Here is a 17,758-nt window from a genome sequence, read left to right on the forward strand (position 1 = left end):
TTCTCCTGCATTGTTTTCCAGCAGTCCAATATCCACTCTCACTTCTCTGATGTATCTTATGTATCTGAAGAAACTTTGATATCCTCATTAATATTATTGGCAAGCTTACTATTATATTCCATTATTACCTTCTTAATGACTTTTTAGTTGCCTTCTGTTGGTTTTTAATAGCTTCCCAATCCTCTAACTTGGAACTTTCTTTTGCTGTGTTATATGCCCTCTCTTTGGCTTTTATGTTGGCTTTGATTTCTCTTCTTAGCCATGGTTTTGTTATCTTTCCTTTAGAGTACTTCTTCGTCTTTGGGATGTATATATCCTGTGCCTTCCCAATCGCTTCCAGTAATTTCAGCCATTGCTGCTCTGCTGTCATCTCTGCCAATGTTCCTTTCCAATCAATTCTGGCCAACTGCTCTCTCATGCCTCTATAATTCCCTTTACTCCACTGCAATACTGATACATCTGACTTTAGCTTTTCTTTCTCAAATTTTAGGGTGAACTTGATCCCTGAATTTGATAATATTATGATCACTTTCCCTTAAGGGTTCTTTTACCTTGAGCTCTCTAATCAATTCTGGGTCATTGCACAATACCCAATCCAGAATAAAAAGCAAGCTCGTAAACTCTCAAAAAATTCCTTCCTTGAATCCAGCACTAACCTGATTTTCCCAAATCTACCTGCATATTGAAATCCCCCATGACTATTGTAAAATTGCCCTTTGGCATGCATTTTCTATCTCCCGTTGTAATTTGTAGGCAACATCCTTACGACTGTTTGTGGAGTCTGCATACAACCCCCATCAGGGTCTTTTTACCTGTGCAGTTCCTTAGCTCTATCCACAATGATTCAGCACCTTCCAACCCTGTGTCACTTCTTCCTAATGATTTGATTTCATTTCTCTACTAACAGCACAAGGTCACCCCCTCTGCCTTCCTGCCTATCCTTTCGATACAACGTGTAGACTTGGACATTAAGCTCACAGCTATAATCTTTAAGCCATGATTCCGTGACGCCTACAACATCATAACTGCCAATCTGCAAAAATGCTGCAATTTCATCTTCTTTATTCCATATACTGCATGCATCTAGATACAACACCATCACCCTTGTTCAATTTGTTGCATCATTCTCAACATTTTGATTCCTAATTTACTGAGGTCTTACCAACATCTACCTCCACAACTTCTCCACGAACTGTTCGGCACCCTGGTTCCCATCCCCCTGCAACTCTGGTTTAAACTCCACTGTGCAGCATTAACAAACCTTCCCACTCAGATATTAGTCCCCTTTCTGTACAGGTCCCACCTTCCCTGGAAGAGAGACCAATGATCCAAAAATCTTATGCCCTCCCTCCTACACCAACTCCTTAGCCACGTGTTAAATTGTATAATCTTCCTAGTTGTAATCTCAGTAGCAAGTTGCACGGGTCATAGTCCTGAGATCACAATCCTGGAGATCCTGCCCTTTAACTCAGCACTTAACTCCCTGAACTCCCTATACAGAACCTCATCACTTATCCTACCCATGTCATTGGTACCTACATAGACCGCGACTTCTGGCTGTTCACCCTCCACTTAAAGCTGAGGACTCGATCTGAGATATCCCTAACCCTGGCACCCGTGAGTCAACATACCATCCGGGAATCTCATTCTCGCCAACAGAACCTCTTGTCTGTCCCCCTAACTAATGAATCCCCTATCACCACAGCGTACCTCTTCTTCCCCCTTCCCTTCTGAGTCACAGACCCGACCACTGTGACTTTCCTCTGTTAGGTCATCCCCTCAGCAGTATCCAAAGTAATATACCTGTTTTTGAGGGGGATGGCCACAGGGGTACTCTGCACTGGCTCCTTAACCCTTTTCCCCTTCCTAACTGTCACCCAGTTTCCTGTGTCCTGCACCTTGGGTGTAACTACCTCTTTATATGTCCTATTTATCATCCAGTCAGCCTCCTAAATGATTCAGAGTTCATCCAGTTCCAGCTCCAACTCCCTAACACTAGAAGCTGCAGCAGGATGCACTTCCCGCAGTTGTACTGGTCAGGGACACCGGAGATCTCCCTGCCTTCCCTCATCCCGCAAGAGGAGTAATAACTGTTCCTCAACCTGGTGGTGTAGGTCCTATGGCTGCTGTACCTCCTTCCTGATGGTAGCAATGAGAAGAGAGCATGGCCTGGCTTCTTTGAACTGTCAAAGAGGGTTTTGTGGGTGTAGTGTTTTGTGGTCTGTCCATATGCCCTGTTATATCATTGGAGAGTTTCACTGCTCAGCTGCCTTGACCAACAAGTCTGGCCATACAATTCTGGTTCAGCTAATGAAATGTAAAGCACTCCAGATGGTGCAAATAAAAACCAGGAAGGGCTGGAAACACTCAGCAGGTCAGGCAGGATCTGCAGTAGGAGAAACAGAGTTAATGTTTCACTTGGAAGAACAGTTTCTCTTTCCACAAATGCTGCCTGAGCTGCTGAGTGTTCCCAGCCCTTCCTGGTTCCATGTCACGTGAGTTCAGGGTTATTGGAGCTGTTAACGATGGACTCATTCAAATAAACCTCTGTTATAATTTTATACAGTTTCATCTTTTTTTTAATTGCACCGTTTAAAGCAAATTATATAGGCATCAAAGAAATGAATATCTTTCAATAGTCTAGCAGTTTGTTTCACATTTAAATATTCCCGAATGAAATGCAAAAATGAATCTGATTGCTCCTGCCCAGAGAGTCTTAGTCACACACTCCAAAGATAAGTATTGGTGTTTCTTGTATTAAACTGCAATATCAGCATAAATTATCAATTAGTAATTCATTGATGAAATTACGCCGATATTGGAGCTTGATATAAGAAACATTAAAATTAGTAATGAATGCTAAGCTTTCAATGATTTTCAGTGTAGACCTATAGCTAATATTGAAGAGACTAATACTGACACTGTCATAATTGGTACACTCAGAGACTTAGCTTAATCTCCCAATTTTCACTTTATTGGTTTACCTGCACGGCAGTTTTTCTGTAGCTGTTACACTATATTCTGCCTGAATCTCACACAAATAAAAGTTATTCACTGTATCTTGTTATACGTGAAAATAATAAACCAACACAATTTGCTTAATTAACTATTTTCACTCCAAAGAGATAAAATTTCAAAAAGACCTGAAATTAAACAGAACAGCCTAAGGTCAGGCTTGAGATATGGGTAGACTAAGCGGGGGTAACTTCTTAAAGAGCTTTCAGTGAATTACTTTGTGAAAACATGTCTGACTCACCTATTTTATACGTGTCATAGACTGAGGGCACTGGGAGAACTTGGATTTACAGAATCTCTATCTTTCTAATTTAATATGCCAGCTTGCTATATTCAAACTTCATAATTCCACAAGTTCACCCAGAACAAAACACAAAGTTATTTGGAGAGTAAGAGTTTTCTTTTCCATTCCGTGAAGTTTTATAATAAAAAAGAGTGTGGACTGTGTATTATGCATTAAAGTGACTGAATAGGTTGAGTATTATTCTTTTCACTTGTGTTTTTTTTTAAATTTTTACAGTGTCCTTGAGTTCGTATTGCACAATCCTTAATTTCCTTTGAAGTAAAGATTCAGGACTCAAATAGTTTTAGGACTGATTTCATGCTTCATGCTCAAAGAGACAAAAAGGTAGAATAATATGCCAAATATGGAGATGGAGCAAATGAAAAAAACATAAAACGGTTTACATATATTGGATTCTCACTGAATGAAGAACTGAGTGGATTCCTTGTCCATAATTTTCTTGCATTATTGAGATCACTAATCTTTCATATTTAATATTAACTCTGAAGCACTATAACATGTGCTTCAGTAGTAAAGAGGGGGTACTGGGGGTTTGACAATGCTGCTCAGAAGGCACATAGAGTTGGATATTGGAGCTGGCAGTCCACCCTATAGCTGGGAATTGCTTCTAGCAATCAATAATGCACATTTCTAATTCTGCTTGATTGCAATTCAAACACATTTGCATTTCTTTTTGCAAATGTGACACAAATCCCCTGTAACAGGGAAGGATTAAAGTGAAGGAGCTTCAAAAGCAGCAGTCCAGCTTTTGTAATGCTAAGAATGATGAAGACTGCACCAGTCAATTACTTAAGATTACTTTGCTGCACTGAGGTTGTTTGTCAGTACAGATATCCAATGTGATTTAGTGCCACCTGTTTTACAGAGATGGAAATGGGGAAGGAAATCAGCCATGGGGTGGGGGAGGAGGGAGGAGGTATGGGGGCTTCCAAATGAGAACCCCAACATTGGCAAGAACCAACAATGAGCTAGGTATTTTGAAGCAAACAAATTCTGCTGCATTCGATACAACGATAGGAGAAATCACTCAGTTCCCAAAGAAGGAAACAATGAACCTTATTTCAGATGTATTGTGAGGGAGAGATGGCAGCTACATTTAGTGCCAGCTACTTCACGGAACCATCTCAGACACACAGTCTGAGTGATAAATGATTGGCTGCATTTTCAGTTCATACAGCCAAGGGAGTTAATCCACAAGGGCTCAGAAAGCAAATGCAGTGGTATCGATATCATCCTGGACTTTGGAAAGCCATTTTGAAACTCCAACTTTGTTGTGATGCTAAAAAAAATGATGTGTTCCCCAGAAACGGTGTGTCTTGTGAATGCATTACCAAACTGCACTCTGGATCACTGTGAAATAACACAGCAATGAAAAAATCAAATGAACATAATTATGATAGACATGTGGCAATCCAGGTAGGACCCATGGTAATCCATTGCCACTTGATTGAAACAACCTCTCACTGCTTAGCTCCCTATCAAACCCACATGGGAACTTGTCATTTATATATAGTTATGTGGAAATATATCTGTAATGTTGAAGCTTTTTATGAGTTTGTAACTTTTGTAAAATATAATGTGACAAAATGGAATCTATGAAATCCCAAAGTACTTAGCTGGTTTGGATGGGAGGCTTACAAATCTGTGTGTGTTTTATGATAGGAAGCTGTGTGTGTTTTTTTTTGTAATGACAACAAATGTCAGAACTGGACAAGGATGCTGATAATAGAGGAGTGTTTTGGAATGGAGCAACCAAATTACTATTCTCTGAAAAAAGTATAAAAATGTTTTGTTTGAGACATAAGTTCGAAGCTAGTTTCCAGATATCTGTTTGGAAATAGAACTTCTACTGCAAGTAAAATAATAAATGCATTATTAATGTGATCCACTCTGAACTAGTTGTAGTTTGTTTCGGTATATTAGAAGACCAAGCTGAATGGTACAGGACAGTTATTAGCAAATAGTGATGAGGTAACTACAAAAATGCTAGAGGGTTGTGGCTTTGTAGATGCTACCTCACCCTCCTGTCCATGAGACTATAAGATATTGGAGCAGAATTAGGCCATTTGGTCCATTAAGTCTGCTCGCTCATTTCATCATGGCTAATCCAATTTTCATCTCAGCCCCAATCTCCTGCCTTCTCCCCATATCCCTTCATGGCCTGACCAATCAACAATCTATCAACCTCTGCTTTAAGGAAACATAAAGACTTGGCCTCCATTGCTGCCCGTGGCAAAGAATTTCACAGAACCTCAGCTTTCTGGCTAAAGAAATTCCTCCCAATCTTTGTTCTGAAAGAACACCCCTCTATTCTGAAGTTGTGTCCTCTGGTCTTAGACTGTCCCACCATAGGAAACATCCTCTCCACATTAACTCTATCAAGGCCTTTCACAATTTGATTGGTTTCATTGTAATCATCCCTCTTTCTTCTGAATTCTAATGAATACAAGCCCACAGCCATCAAACGTTCTTCATGCGACAAGCCATTCAAACCTGGAAACATTTTTGTGAACCTTCTTTGTACCCTCTCTAGTTTCTGCACATCTTTCTAAGATAAGTGATCCAAAACTATTCAAAATACTCACAATGATGCCCCACCAGTGCTTTATAAAGTCTCAACATTACATCCTTGTTTTTATATTCTGGTCCTCTTGACATGAATGCTAACATTGCATTTGCCTTCCTCACCTCAGACTCAACCTGCAAACTAACCTTTAGGGAATCCTGCACAAGGACTCCCAAATCCCTCTGCACCTCAGTTTTTTGTATTTTCTCTCCATTTAGAAAATAATCAACCCTTTCATTTCTTCTACCAAAGTGCATGACCGTACATTTCCCAACACTGTATTCCATCTGCTATGTCTTTGCCCATTCTCCTAATATGTCTGTAGGCTCCCTACCTCCTCAAAACTGCCTGCCTCTCCACCTATCTTCATATCATTTGCTAACTTTGCAACAAAGCTATCAATTCCATCAACCAAATCATTGACATATAACATAAAAAGAATTGATCCCAACACAGACCCCTGTGGAACACCACTAGTCATCCCTTTATTCCCACTCTTTTCCTCCTGCCAATTAGCCACTGCTTTATCCATGCTAGCATCTTTCCTGTAATACCATGGGCTCATAGCTTGTAAAGCAGCCTAATGTGTGGCACCTTGTCAAAGGGCTTCTGAAAATCCAAGTACACAAATCAACTGATTCTCCTTTGTTAATCCTGCTTATTATTTCTTCAAAGAATCCGAACAGATTTGTCAGGCAAGATTGTCCCTTGAGGAAACCATGCTGACTATGGTCTATTTTATCATGTGCCTCCAACTACCCTGAGACTGCATCCTTAATAATCAACTGCAACATCTTCCCATCCACTGAGGTCAGACTAGCTGGCCTATAGTTTCCTTTCTTCTGCCTCTCTCCCTTCTTGAAGAGTGGAGACACATTTGTAATTTTCCAGTCTTCCAGATCTATTCCAGAATCTAGTGATTTTTGAAAGATCGTTACTCATACCCCAATGATCTCTTCAGCCACCTCTTTCAGAACCCTGTGAGGTACACCATCTGGTCCAGGTGACTTATCTACCTTCAGACCTTTCAGTTTCCCAAGAACTTGCTCTCTAGTTATGGTAACTTCACACACTTCATGCCCCCTGTCACCTGGAACTTCCACCATACTACTAGTGTCTTCCACAGTGAAGAAAGATGCAAAATACTTATTCAGTTCATCCACCATTTAATTGTCCCCCATTACTACCTCGCCAGCATCATTTTCCAGCAGTCTGATATCCACTCACACCTCTCTTTTGTCTTTTATGTACCTGAAGAAACGTTTTGCATCCTCATTAATATTATTGGCTAGCTTACTTTTGTGTTCCATCTTTATCTTCTTAATGACTTTTTTAGTTGCCTTTCATTGGTTTTTAAAAGCTTCCCAACCTTTAATTTCCCACTAATTTTTGCTCAATGATAAGCCATCCCTTTGATTTTTATGTTGGCTTGTTAGTCACAGTTGTGTCAGCCTTCCTTCAGAATACCTTCTTTACTCTAGAAATTCCCATTCCTGTAATTCAGCACCAACCTGATTTTCCCAATCTACCTGCAGATTGAATCCCCCAGGACTATTGTAACTGCCCTTAAGGGAAGCATTTTCTATCTCCTGTTGTATTTGTAAGCCACATGATCCATGATCTGCTGCACCTCCTCTTCCATGTTAATAGAATGTACAGATGTGCCCAATGGGAATCTCATTGGAATGTCACAGAATTTCTTAATGGAGGCAAATTAATGGTCAAGGACACAGCAGGTGGAATATAGTGCAGAAAAATGTGAGATCATAATCTGCCTTGTAGAAATAATGAGTCTCAAACGATGAGAGATTGAAAGGGCTTGGAGTTAGGCAGTCATGCATGACCATGAATAGAAATCATTGAAAGTTAACATGCAGATATAGCAAGCAATTAGGAAGGCAAAAATACTTTAGTCTGTAGTGGACGAGGACTTAAGTATGTTTTGAATTATTCAAGACCCTGGTAATACTACATTTGGAAAAACGTTTTGGTCACCTGTCTTTGGAAGGATATACATGCATCAGAAAGAGAGCAGCAAGCATTTACATTTGATTCCTAGAATAGTAGTTTGGTTGTAAGAGGGGAGTTAACCAGAATGGTTCTATCTTTCTTGAGTTTAGATTAACAGGAGATGATCTACTTGGAACATTCAAAATTATTAGCAAACTTGCAAGTTAGGTCTGGAGTGCAAGATTCCACTGGTGGGACTGCCAAAAACCGGGATACTGAAAAAGCACAGTGCATGAAATGCAGTATTGATACTGAAAATGCAGAAAGCACAGTCCTGAATTTAAGTAATGATTCAGCTTTGCACATTTAGAGACCACAACATTTTCTATTCTACTTCACAGTTTTGGTCAATTGTATACAACAGAACTATTTGACTGTAAGTTGGTAAACCCCACAAACCTGTACTGCAATGAGATTCTGCACTCCCATCTACCAGCAGTGACACTTCACCTTCTTGTTTGTGACTACCTGTTCCTTAGAAGTCTCTGCTTCCACCACATGTTTAGAGTAACACTGGGGTCACAGCTCCAGCACCCCAGGTTCAATCCTGACCTGCGGTGCTATCTGCGTTCAGCTTGCATCTTCTCCCTGTGACTGTGTGGGTTGCCAGTTTTCTCCCATGTCTCAGTGCTCTACATTTCACGGGAACATAAGAAATAGGAGCAGGAGTCGGCCATCTTGTCAGTTGAGCCTGCTCCACCATTCACTAAGGTCATGGCTGATCTGGCCATGGAGTCATCTCCACCTCTCTGCCTTTTCCTCAAGACCCTTAACTCCCCATAGATTCAGAAGTTTATTTGTGTCTTAAATACCTTTGTACATTTACTAAGGGAGCTTTTACTGTTTCCCTGAACAGAGAGTTCTACAGTCCAAAATCATGTATGTCAGCAGGTTAATCACTAATTGTCTCTGTTGTGTAAATGAGTGGCAGAATCTGATGGGAATGTGGGGAAATAAAGAGCAACTGGTACAGGTTTAATCAAAGTGGGTGATTGATGGCTTATGGTTGCCACGGACTTTCTGTGTCAAAGAATCTGGTTCTATGCACACAACTCCCTAGCTCTAAAGACACTCGACCCACTAGGAGAAGTCATTTTGCCTTGTCTTGATCTTAAATAGGTGTCTTCTTAATTTCAACCACAGCGCTCTTGTGCTAGATTCTCTCACAAAAGGAAACATCCTCTCCTCCTCCACTGTAGCTCTGGGCGATAGGTTGTGACTTATAAATATTGGAAAATAGATTCCATACACTGTCAGAGTGAAAATCTCGAATTAAAGATGTGTTTTCCATAAACCTGAAGTGTATGTGCAAATTATACTACAGCAAATTTAGAGCCATTGTGGTATAATGTGAAGTTTGAGGGAAAAAAGCAATTTATCTTGACCAAGAAGCGGTTTGGAGAACTGGACAAATTTATTCTACATATTTATTGAACTGAGATGATGGAAGTCAACAGAGAAAGTGTGTGGGGTAGAGTTAGTAGTGAACTCTCCTAGATTAAGTGCAACTTCTGGGGTTTAAATAGCAATAGTCAGTACACAAAGGGCATACATAAATAAATTAACTGGACCATGTAAGGATTTACCTCCTTCCCTTTGCAAAAATGGGGACAGGCCTTCCGCCAAGATGTACGAGCAAGTGGAATTAAATGGAAAATATTACCAAATAAGTGCCAAATATTCTTCAAGTATCTCGACAGAATCATTGCCAATATTAGATTTGGACAGACAAGAAAGAGAGAGAGAGGCAGACAGAGTAGGTGGTGTTACAGCTTAGGACAAGGATCTTGAGAAAACATGTAACAGCGGACAGCAGGCTCATGAATGGGAAATAGTGTTGAACAGAAAGTCAGCTCTCACTGATGTCTGTGCCGGCTTGGACAGAGAAAAAGGGGACATGTAGGAAATAAAAGGAAGTACTTGCACAGGAAACAGAGGTGGAGAAAATAGAAAGAAACTGCCACTCCCAGAGCAGTGTGAGCAACATAACACCAAAAAACAGTCAGCATAAACTACTCACCACATAATTAGGAGGAATTCTTGCTCCAAATCCCAAGGCAGAAAATTTCTTATCACTAGAGGTTAAAATGAATCACAAATCAATAGAAAATATATTGTTATAATATTAAAAACTATTGCAGCCAGATTCTCATAAAAATTGAAAAGCTATTGTTTTGATATCAGGAAAACCTCTACAGCTATCACTATTCTTACTTATCAGACTGCAGCAATTCTCATCCAAGTCATTTATATATCCAACTAAGAAAAAATATCCCAACACTGATCCCTGCACTGGTTGCTGACTTCCAGTCAGAAAAGCAATCCTCCGCCACTACCCTGTGCCTCCTATCACCATGCTAATTTTGGATCCAGTTTGCCCAAAACATCTTTGAACCCATGTGCTCTCACTTTCTAGACAACCGACCCTAGCAGGAACTTGTCCATGTATACCTCGTTTACTGCCTTGCCTTTATCTATTGATAACCTCCTCAACAAACTCCGATTTGTGTGGCAATGTTTTGGATGCACAAAATGCTACTTTCTTCCTCAAGCCAGTCCCTACATTTCCAAGTGATCATAAATCCACTCCCGAGGATTTTCTTTCTAATATTTTCCCTACTAATGTATGGCATCGTCCTTTGTGAATATAAGAAGCTCACAAAAAATATTGACTTTGAAATGACTCATTTTTAAAAAATTATTCTTGCATTGAGATGATCAATTGTTCCATTTAATATCATAGACAGTATATAGTGTACAACCTGAAATTCTTATACTTCACAGACATCCTTGAAGACAGAAGAGAATCCCAAAGAATGAATGACAGAAAAAAATGTTAGAACTCCAAAGCTCCCTCTCCCCCTCTCACATACAAGCAGCAGCAAAGCATCAACCCTCCCCCACGTATTTCAGCAGGAAGCATCAGCACCCACCACACACCAAGCAAACAATAGCAAAGCCCCCACAGACACCACGATCTGCAGTCCAACAAAACCTTTTGTTCACCTGACTATTTGCAACGGGCTCTCTCTCTGTCTCACTAACAAGGGACAGAGAGGTGTTGCCCCCTTCCACAGCGAGAGGGGAGACTAACAAAACAGACAGCTTGCTATTACCAAGTTACAGTCTCCGCATTGCTTTTATTTTGAGAATTGGCAACAAATTCTCCCCCACTGTCGAGAGATGTAACTGCACCACTGGTGTTTAATGGCACTACACATTGATGTACCCAATGCAATGAAATGCCCCAGTCTCCAAAATTATGTGTACTCCAGGCCATGTTACGCATGGTTTGGTAGACAACTTTCAAAAGGTTGATTGGTTGTGAAGATGCCTATATCCAATTAAAGACTGATGGAAGTAACTCAAGATCTCAGAGTTATAAACCCTGTTTTGGTTGGTCATTACTGTGAGTATAACAGAACATAGCAGCCAATTTGCATCTCTGTGGCAAATCCAATGTTCAACTACTGAGACAACCATCTGTATTTGTATCAGAAAATAAAACTTTTGCAATTGGGTTAAAGGACTGCAGATTTGCTTCCCTCTTGCTTGGTTTTGCAATAGAATAGAAAAGTGATAGCAAACCTTTGTTCACATATATTACGTCTCATATCGGGCAATATCAATGTTATACTTTGATCCAGAAAGTCTATGATAATTGTTTTATAATCTACTGAAGATGTTAAAAAGCCGTCTGCCTCTTAAGGAAAACTATTGTATGCTACATATGGGACCTTGATTACATAAACATTCCTGTTTACTAGCTGTAGAACAAAATTCTGCCCTGCAGGAACAGCAGATGCAACAAACCAGGGATAAGTGGTAGACAGAATGGTAAACAAATTAGAAAATGTAGTCTTATTGTACAGTTTTAATTGTAGTTATACAAGATCTCTGCTGATAGGATGTATAGTAATATGTTGGGATTGTTAACAACCATTTTGTCCAGTATCTTTAGAAACCTAAAATAGGTTTCATGCATTGTGACATCCTGTCTGTTATCTCCATCAACCTGGACACTAAACAACACAAGTAACATGAAAATCCATATTTAAAACTCAAGATTACCTACCACAAATATCCACTTATCAGACGAGAGCTCACACGCGTAAGCAAATGACACCAGCACCAACCTGGACTGTATTAACACTTAATTAGCACTTAAGAGGCTTTCAGCTTTTCCACTGGAAATCACCAGGCATGATCAGAGGAGAATGATCAGGAGATCAGGGAGCAAAAAGACTGCAAATGCAAGGCATTCTTGGATTGGAAACATTACTGTGCCTCAAGGGAAAATTGATACAGGCACCTGATGGTATGCTCCATCAGAAAACCCATGTAGGCCTTGACACCATCCCCACAGCAAACTATCCAGCCCAGTTTTACCCCCACCACGGAACTACAGATGCTGAAAAGTCGGAACACAAACTCATATGGTACTGGCTTGAGGAGACAGAAGAACTTATAGGTAACTGCTTTGAGTTGCTGGTCTGTATTCAAAGACCCAGCAGCCAGCAAGTCAGTGTTCAGGAATGTGTACCAAATCAGGTGATCCTGACCTTTATAAGAAATTGAGATGTAACCTCCGTAAAGCTATCAGGGATACCAAGAGGTAATATCAGTCCAAAATTAAATCCGAGGCCAGCTGTCAGTTGTGGCAGGGCTCACATGGTATAACAGGCTACAAAACGAAGGCTGTATTGCAAACAAAAGCACATCCCTTCCTGATGAATCTTAACACATTCTGTGCAAGTTTTCAACAGAATGGGATCGGAATGTCACCACCCAGCTCAACAACCTGCAATTCACCTGAACCCACAGAAACTACTGCAAACATCAGATCAGTTTTCCAAAGAGTGAACCCACAGAAACTACTGCAAACATCAGATCAGTTTTCCAAAGAGTGAACCCACAGAAACTACTGCAAACATCAGATCAGTTTTCCAAAGAGTGAACCCACAGAAAATATCCGGCCCAGATAGTGTCCTTAGCTATGTCTTTAGATCGCAGATCTGCTGGCAAGGGTATTTTCAGACATTTCTAATGTCTCCCTGCTTTTATTTGTGGATCTCACCCCACTTTAAGTAGACCACTATCACCCCGGTACCGAAGATAAACAAGCTCATTTGCTCCAATGACTATCACCTTGTGGCTCTGACATGAACTACGATGAAGTAATTTGAGAGGCTGGTCGTGGCATGCAATATCTGCAGCCTCCTAGATGAGCTACTGCCGAATCAGGTCTACAGCAGAACTGCCTCCCTGGCCCTACGCTTAGCTTTGGAGCATCTGGAGAGTAAAGACACCTATGTTAGTTCATTGACTCCAGCTTTGCCTTCATTACTGTAATTCCAAGCCAACTCCTAGACCTGTAATTCCAAGCAAGCTCCTAGACCTGGGACTCGACGCCCCCTTCTGCAACTGGATTCTTGACTTCCTGACCCACAGACAGCAATCATTAAGAATAGGCAGCAACACCTCTGCCAGGTTACCCTCAACGCGGGAGCATCCTCAATCCCCTACTCATGACTGCAAGGCCAGATTCTGCTCTACTTCCACCTACAAATTTGCAGATGATCCCACCGTAGCAGGCTGTATCTCTAATAATAATGGGTCGGAGTACAAGAAGGAGATGGAGAACCTAACAAAATGGTGTCATGGCAATTGCCTTTCCTCCAATGTCAGCAAAATGGAAGAGCAGGTCAGTGACCTCAAGAAGGAGGGGTGGTGTGTACGTGCTCCTGTTTACATCATTGGTGCTGAGGTGAAGCAGATTGAGAGCTTTAAAGTCCTTAGAGTGGACATCACCAATGGACTATCTTGGTTTCACCATATTGACATTAAAGCTAAGCAATCTCACCAGCATCTCTACCTCATCAGGAGGCTAAGGAAACTTGGCATGTCCCTTTTGACCCTCACCAATTTTATTGAAGTAACATAGAAAGCATCCTTTCCAGATGTGTCATGGCTTGCTCTGTCCACGACTGCAAGAAACTGTACAGATGTGGACACAGCCCAGCTCATCACAAAGACCAGCTTCCCTTCCATGGACTCTGTCTATACTTCTTACTGCCTTGGTGAAGTAGCCAGCACCCACCCTGGACATACTCTCTTCTCCCCCTCCCATCAGGCAGAGGTACCAAAGCCTGAAGGCACAAGGGCAGTTTCTGTCCTGCTGTTATAGGACTATTGAACAGCTCCCTAGCATGATAAGATGGCTTCTTGAGCTTACAATCTAATCATTATGAGCTTGCACCTATTCTCCATCTGCACTGCGCTCTCTGTTATTCTGCATTCTGTTACGGTTTTACGTCGCATTACCTCAGTGCACTGCAGTAGTGAATTGACCCGCATATACGGTATTCAAGTCATGTTTTGCATTGTACATCAGTACACATGGCAATAATAAACCTGCTGACTAAAATGGCCGTATGTCAACTGAAAGACAATGAGGCCTTTGGAGCAGATGATAAGACGTAAGAGCAGAATTAGGCCATTTGACCCATTGAATCTGCTCCATCATTCCTTCATAGCTGATTTATTACCCCTTTCAACCCATTCTCCCACCTTCTCCCTGTAACCTTTAACACCTTGCTCGGGGCAGCATGGCAGGTAGCTATAACAGCCCAGGGTGTTGGAATTCAGAGTTCAATCCCAGCATCCTGGCATAATGCGGTAAGTTGGATCAGCAAATTTGCTGATGATACAAAGAATGCAGGTGTAGTGGACAGTGCGGAAGGTTTTTGAAGTTTGCAGATTTGGACCAGCTGGAAAAATGGGCTGAAAAATGGCAGATGGAGTTTAATACAGACAAGTGTGAGGTATTGCACTTTGGAAGGGCAAACCAAGGTAGAACAAAAAAGGTAAATGGTAGGGCACTGAGGAGTGCCGTAGAACCGAGGGATCTGGGATACAGATACAAAATTCCCTAAAAGTGTCATCACAGGTAGGTAGGATCGTAAAGAGAGCTTTTGGTACATTGGCCTTTATAAATCAAAGTATTGAGTATAAGAGTTGGAATGTTATGGTGAGGTTGTATAAGGCATTGGTGAGGTTGTATAAGGCATTGGTGAGGCCGAATTTGGAGTATTGTGTGCAGTTTTGGTCACCTAATCACAGGAAGGTTGAAAGGGTGCAGAGAAGGTTTACAAGGATGTTGCCGAGACTTGAGAAACTGAGTTACAGAGAAAGGTTTAATAGGTTAGGACTTTATTCCCTGGAGTGTAGAAGAATGAGGGGAGATTTGATAGAGATATATAAAATTATGATGGATATAGACAGAGTGAATGCAAGCAGGCTTTTTCCACTGAGGCTAGGGGAGAAAAAAACTAGAGGACATGGGTTAAGGGTGAAGGGGGAAAAGTTTAAAGGGAACATTGGGGGGGGGCTTCTTCACACAGGGAGTGGTGGGAGTGTGGAATGGGCTGCCAGATGAAGTGGTAAATGCGGACTCACCTTTAACATTTAAGAAATACTTGGACAGGTACATGGATGAGAAGTGTATGGAGGGATATGGTCCAGGTGCAGGTCAGTGGGACTAGGCATAAAAATGGTTCAGCACAGCCAAGAAGGGCCAAAAGGCCTGTTTCTGTGCTGTAATGTTCTATGGTTCTATGTTCTATCCTCTGTAAGGAGTCTCTATACATCCTCCATATTGAATATGCGGGTTCTCTCCGGGTCCTCTGGTTTCCTCCCACAGTCAAAAGATGTACTGGGCAAGATAACTGGTCACTGTGAGTTAACCCATGACTAGGTTAGGGTTAAATCGAGGTTGTTAGCGGTTGCCGAGCAATGCGGCTTGAGGGGCCTATTCCGTACGATATCTCTAAATAAATAAATAAATCACCTGCCGACCTCCATTTGAAATGACTTGGCCTCCACAGCTGTCTGAGGCAATGAATTCCACAGACTCACACATCCTCTGGCTAAAGAAATTCCTCCTCTTCTCTGTCATAAAGAGACGTCCTTCTATTCCAATATTTTGCTCAAGTCTACGACTTTAATGGAAAGAACCTTAGATATAATTTCTCAACGTTATTCCTTACACTTGGGAAAAGGAAAACAAGCCAGTGGGCTTGACAGCTGCCACTGTGGTGAAAAATCCAACCGAGGAGACGAAGGACAGACTGCTGTGTCATAGGGTAAATCAGCACCATGGTTCTCCTCTAGGTCATGACCAAACCACTGGCTCCATCGTCACTGTGCGAATTCCTCCAACTGCATGCAATTTAGACACAATCTGCACTGCTGAATAACTCCAAGGGAAAGACAGGAAACATCTTCAACAACTGTACGGGGCAGTTACTGACCTCACAACCAATCACTGATACCAATTTAAAATGACTGTAAAATATCCTCAATTGTGATTGCTTACAAAATTCTGTCTCCATAATACATCAGATAGTTGAGAGAATACAAACGGTGATCTTTAACTAGTGCATCCACCACAGACTCGCTGTTAGTGCCAACTTGCACGCAAGCAGGGCACACAACCATCCAAACATTTGTTTCAATGCCTCTTGCTGCAATACTAAATCTGTCTCCAGTACGTTTCACTGTGGAATGAAGCTAATCTGAAGGGCAAATGGGAAACTATTTAACCATCTCCACTCCAGAACCAAGGTCATTCTAACAGCAATACTGAGCTTCAGTATGTAGGTGATGTTTGCTTTGCACTCAATATCTGCAAATTAAAATTTCTCTACCAGCCTAGCCCAGCTCTTCTCTGCAGAACATATTATCTGACATTAAAGATCCAACACAGAAAACGTGGATTACTTTACATCTTTCAGTCTTTAACTGTCCAGGGAAAATAGTGTTGGAAAATCGAGATCCCAACCTAACACAAATTCATTGTCTTCCCAGCAGTAACATGTGACATCTTCAGCAGACATCTCTAAGTACTGGAGAAATACCACCAGTGCCATCTCAACAAAACCCTCCCAATCCATGTGCAAGAACCAATGTCAGCGTCATCTCTCTGGCCAATATCTCTGGCGTTGAGGCTCTGTTGAAGTCAGCCAGAGTCTTGGCAGGTTGCACCATTTGCATGCCTAACAGCAAACCTCCCCAAAAATTCATTATAACACAATACCATGTGGGCAAAAGGGAAGCCTTAAGGATGCTCTCTTTGGCAGTATAGCAACACTACCATATTGCTGACATTCCTGAAAGTCGAAGAAATAACTCCTGAAAGCCCTGAGTCCCCTCTCCAGGATTCCTACTGCCTCCTTCCAGCATCTCCCGATCCATATTATGTAAAATCTACAGATGCCATATTGGCTTCACCAGCCATTTCAGAACCCACACCGCCCCTAAAGGAGGGCCTAAGGAATTACTTCAATCTCAGAAGACACCTGAATCCACAATCTTTTGATTCCGAGAAAAAGTCACCGATAATTAAATACTGCTGCCTAATCATAACATGAAGAAACCCAAAAAGGAGGTTGGCAATATTTTATTCAAACCTATGTTTTGGGGTTCTAATGTTTCTGTCATTCATCCTTTGTGTTTTTTCTGCTTCGTGGATGTCTGTGAGGAGTAATCATTTCAGGTTGTGTACTGTATGCATTTTCTGATATTAAATGGAACCAGTTGAACCATTTGGTTGAATTATAGGATTCATGGACTTACACTTTAGTTATTAGAGCAGCTATACTGGGGAATATGATCGGGTGCAACGCATTGTCTGTATCACAGAAAGAAAACTGCTGACACTTTTTTAGCCTATTTGATCCAATAAAATGTCCCCTCTGGCTTCACCTGGGGTCAACTATGAGAAAGGTGGGACAGTTGGAAGTAAGATTTAAGGCAACAGTGAGATGGGTACAGATCTTGTCACTTCCAGTAAGATACAGGAG

The 17,758-nt window shown here is 41.3% G+C and overlaps 1 protein-coding gene across 1 annotated transcript in view; it reads right to left on the minus strand.

Annotated features, from left to right (window-relative positions):
- Positions 1-17,758, minus strand: part of cpne7 (copine VII) — a 119,255-nt gene that overhangs the window by 22,037 nt on the left and 79,460 nt on the right. Inside the window, exon 11 of the mRNA XM_072279178.1 lies at positions 9,916-9,970. Coding sequence (XP_072135279.1) covers positions 9,916-9,970 — 55 coding nt within the window. The remainder of the gene's footprint in view (positions 1-9,915; positions 9,971-17,758) is intronic.

The sequence above is a fragment of the Mobula birostris genome, chromosome 15 (genome assembly GCF_030028105.1).
Source record: "Mobula birostris isolate sMobBir1 chromosome 15, sMobBir1.hap1, whole genome shotgun sequence".
NCBI classification, from domain to species: domain Eukaryota; kingdom Metazoa; phylum Chordata; class Chondrichthyes; order Myliobatiformes; family Myliobatidae; genus Mobula; species Mobula birostris.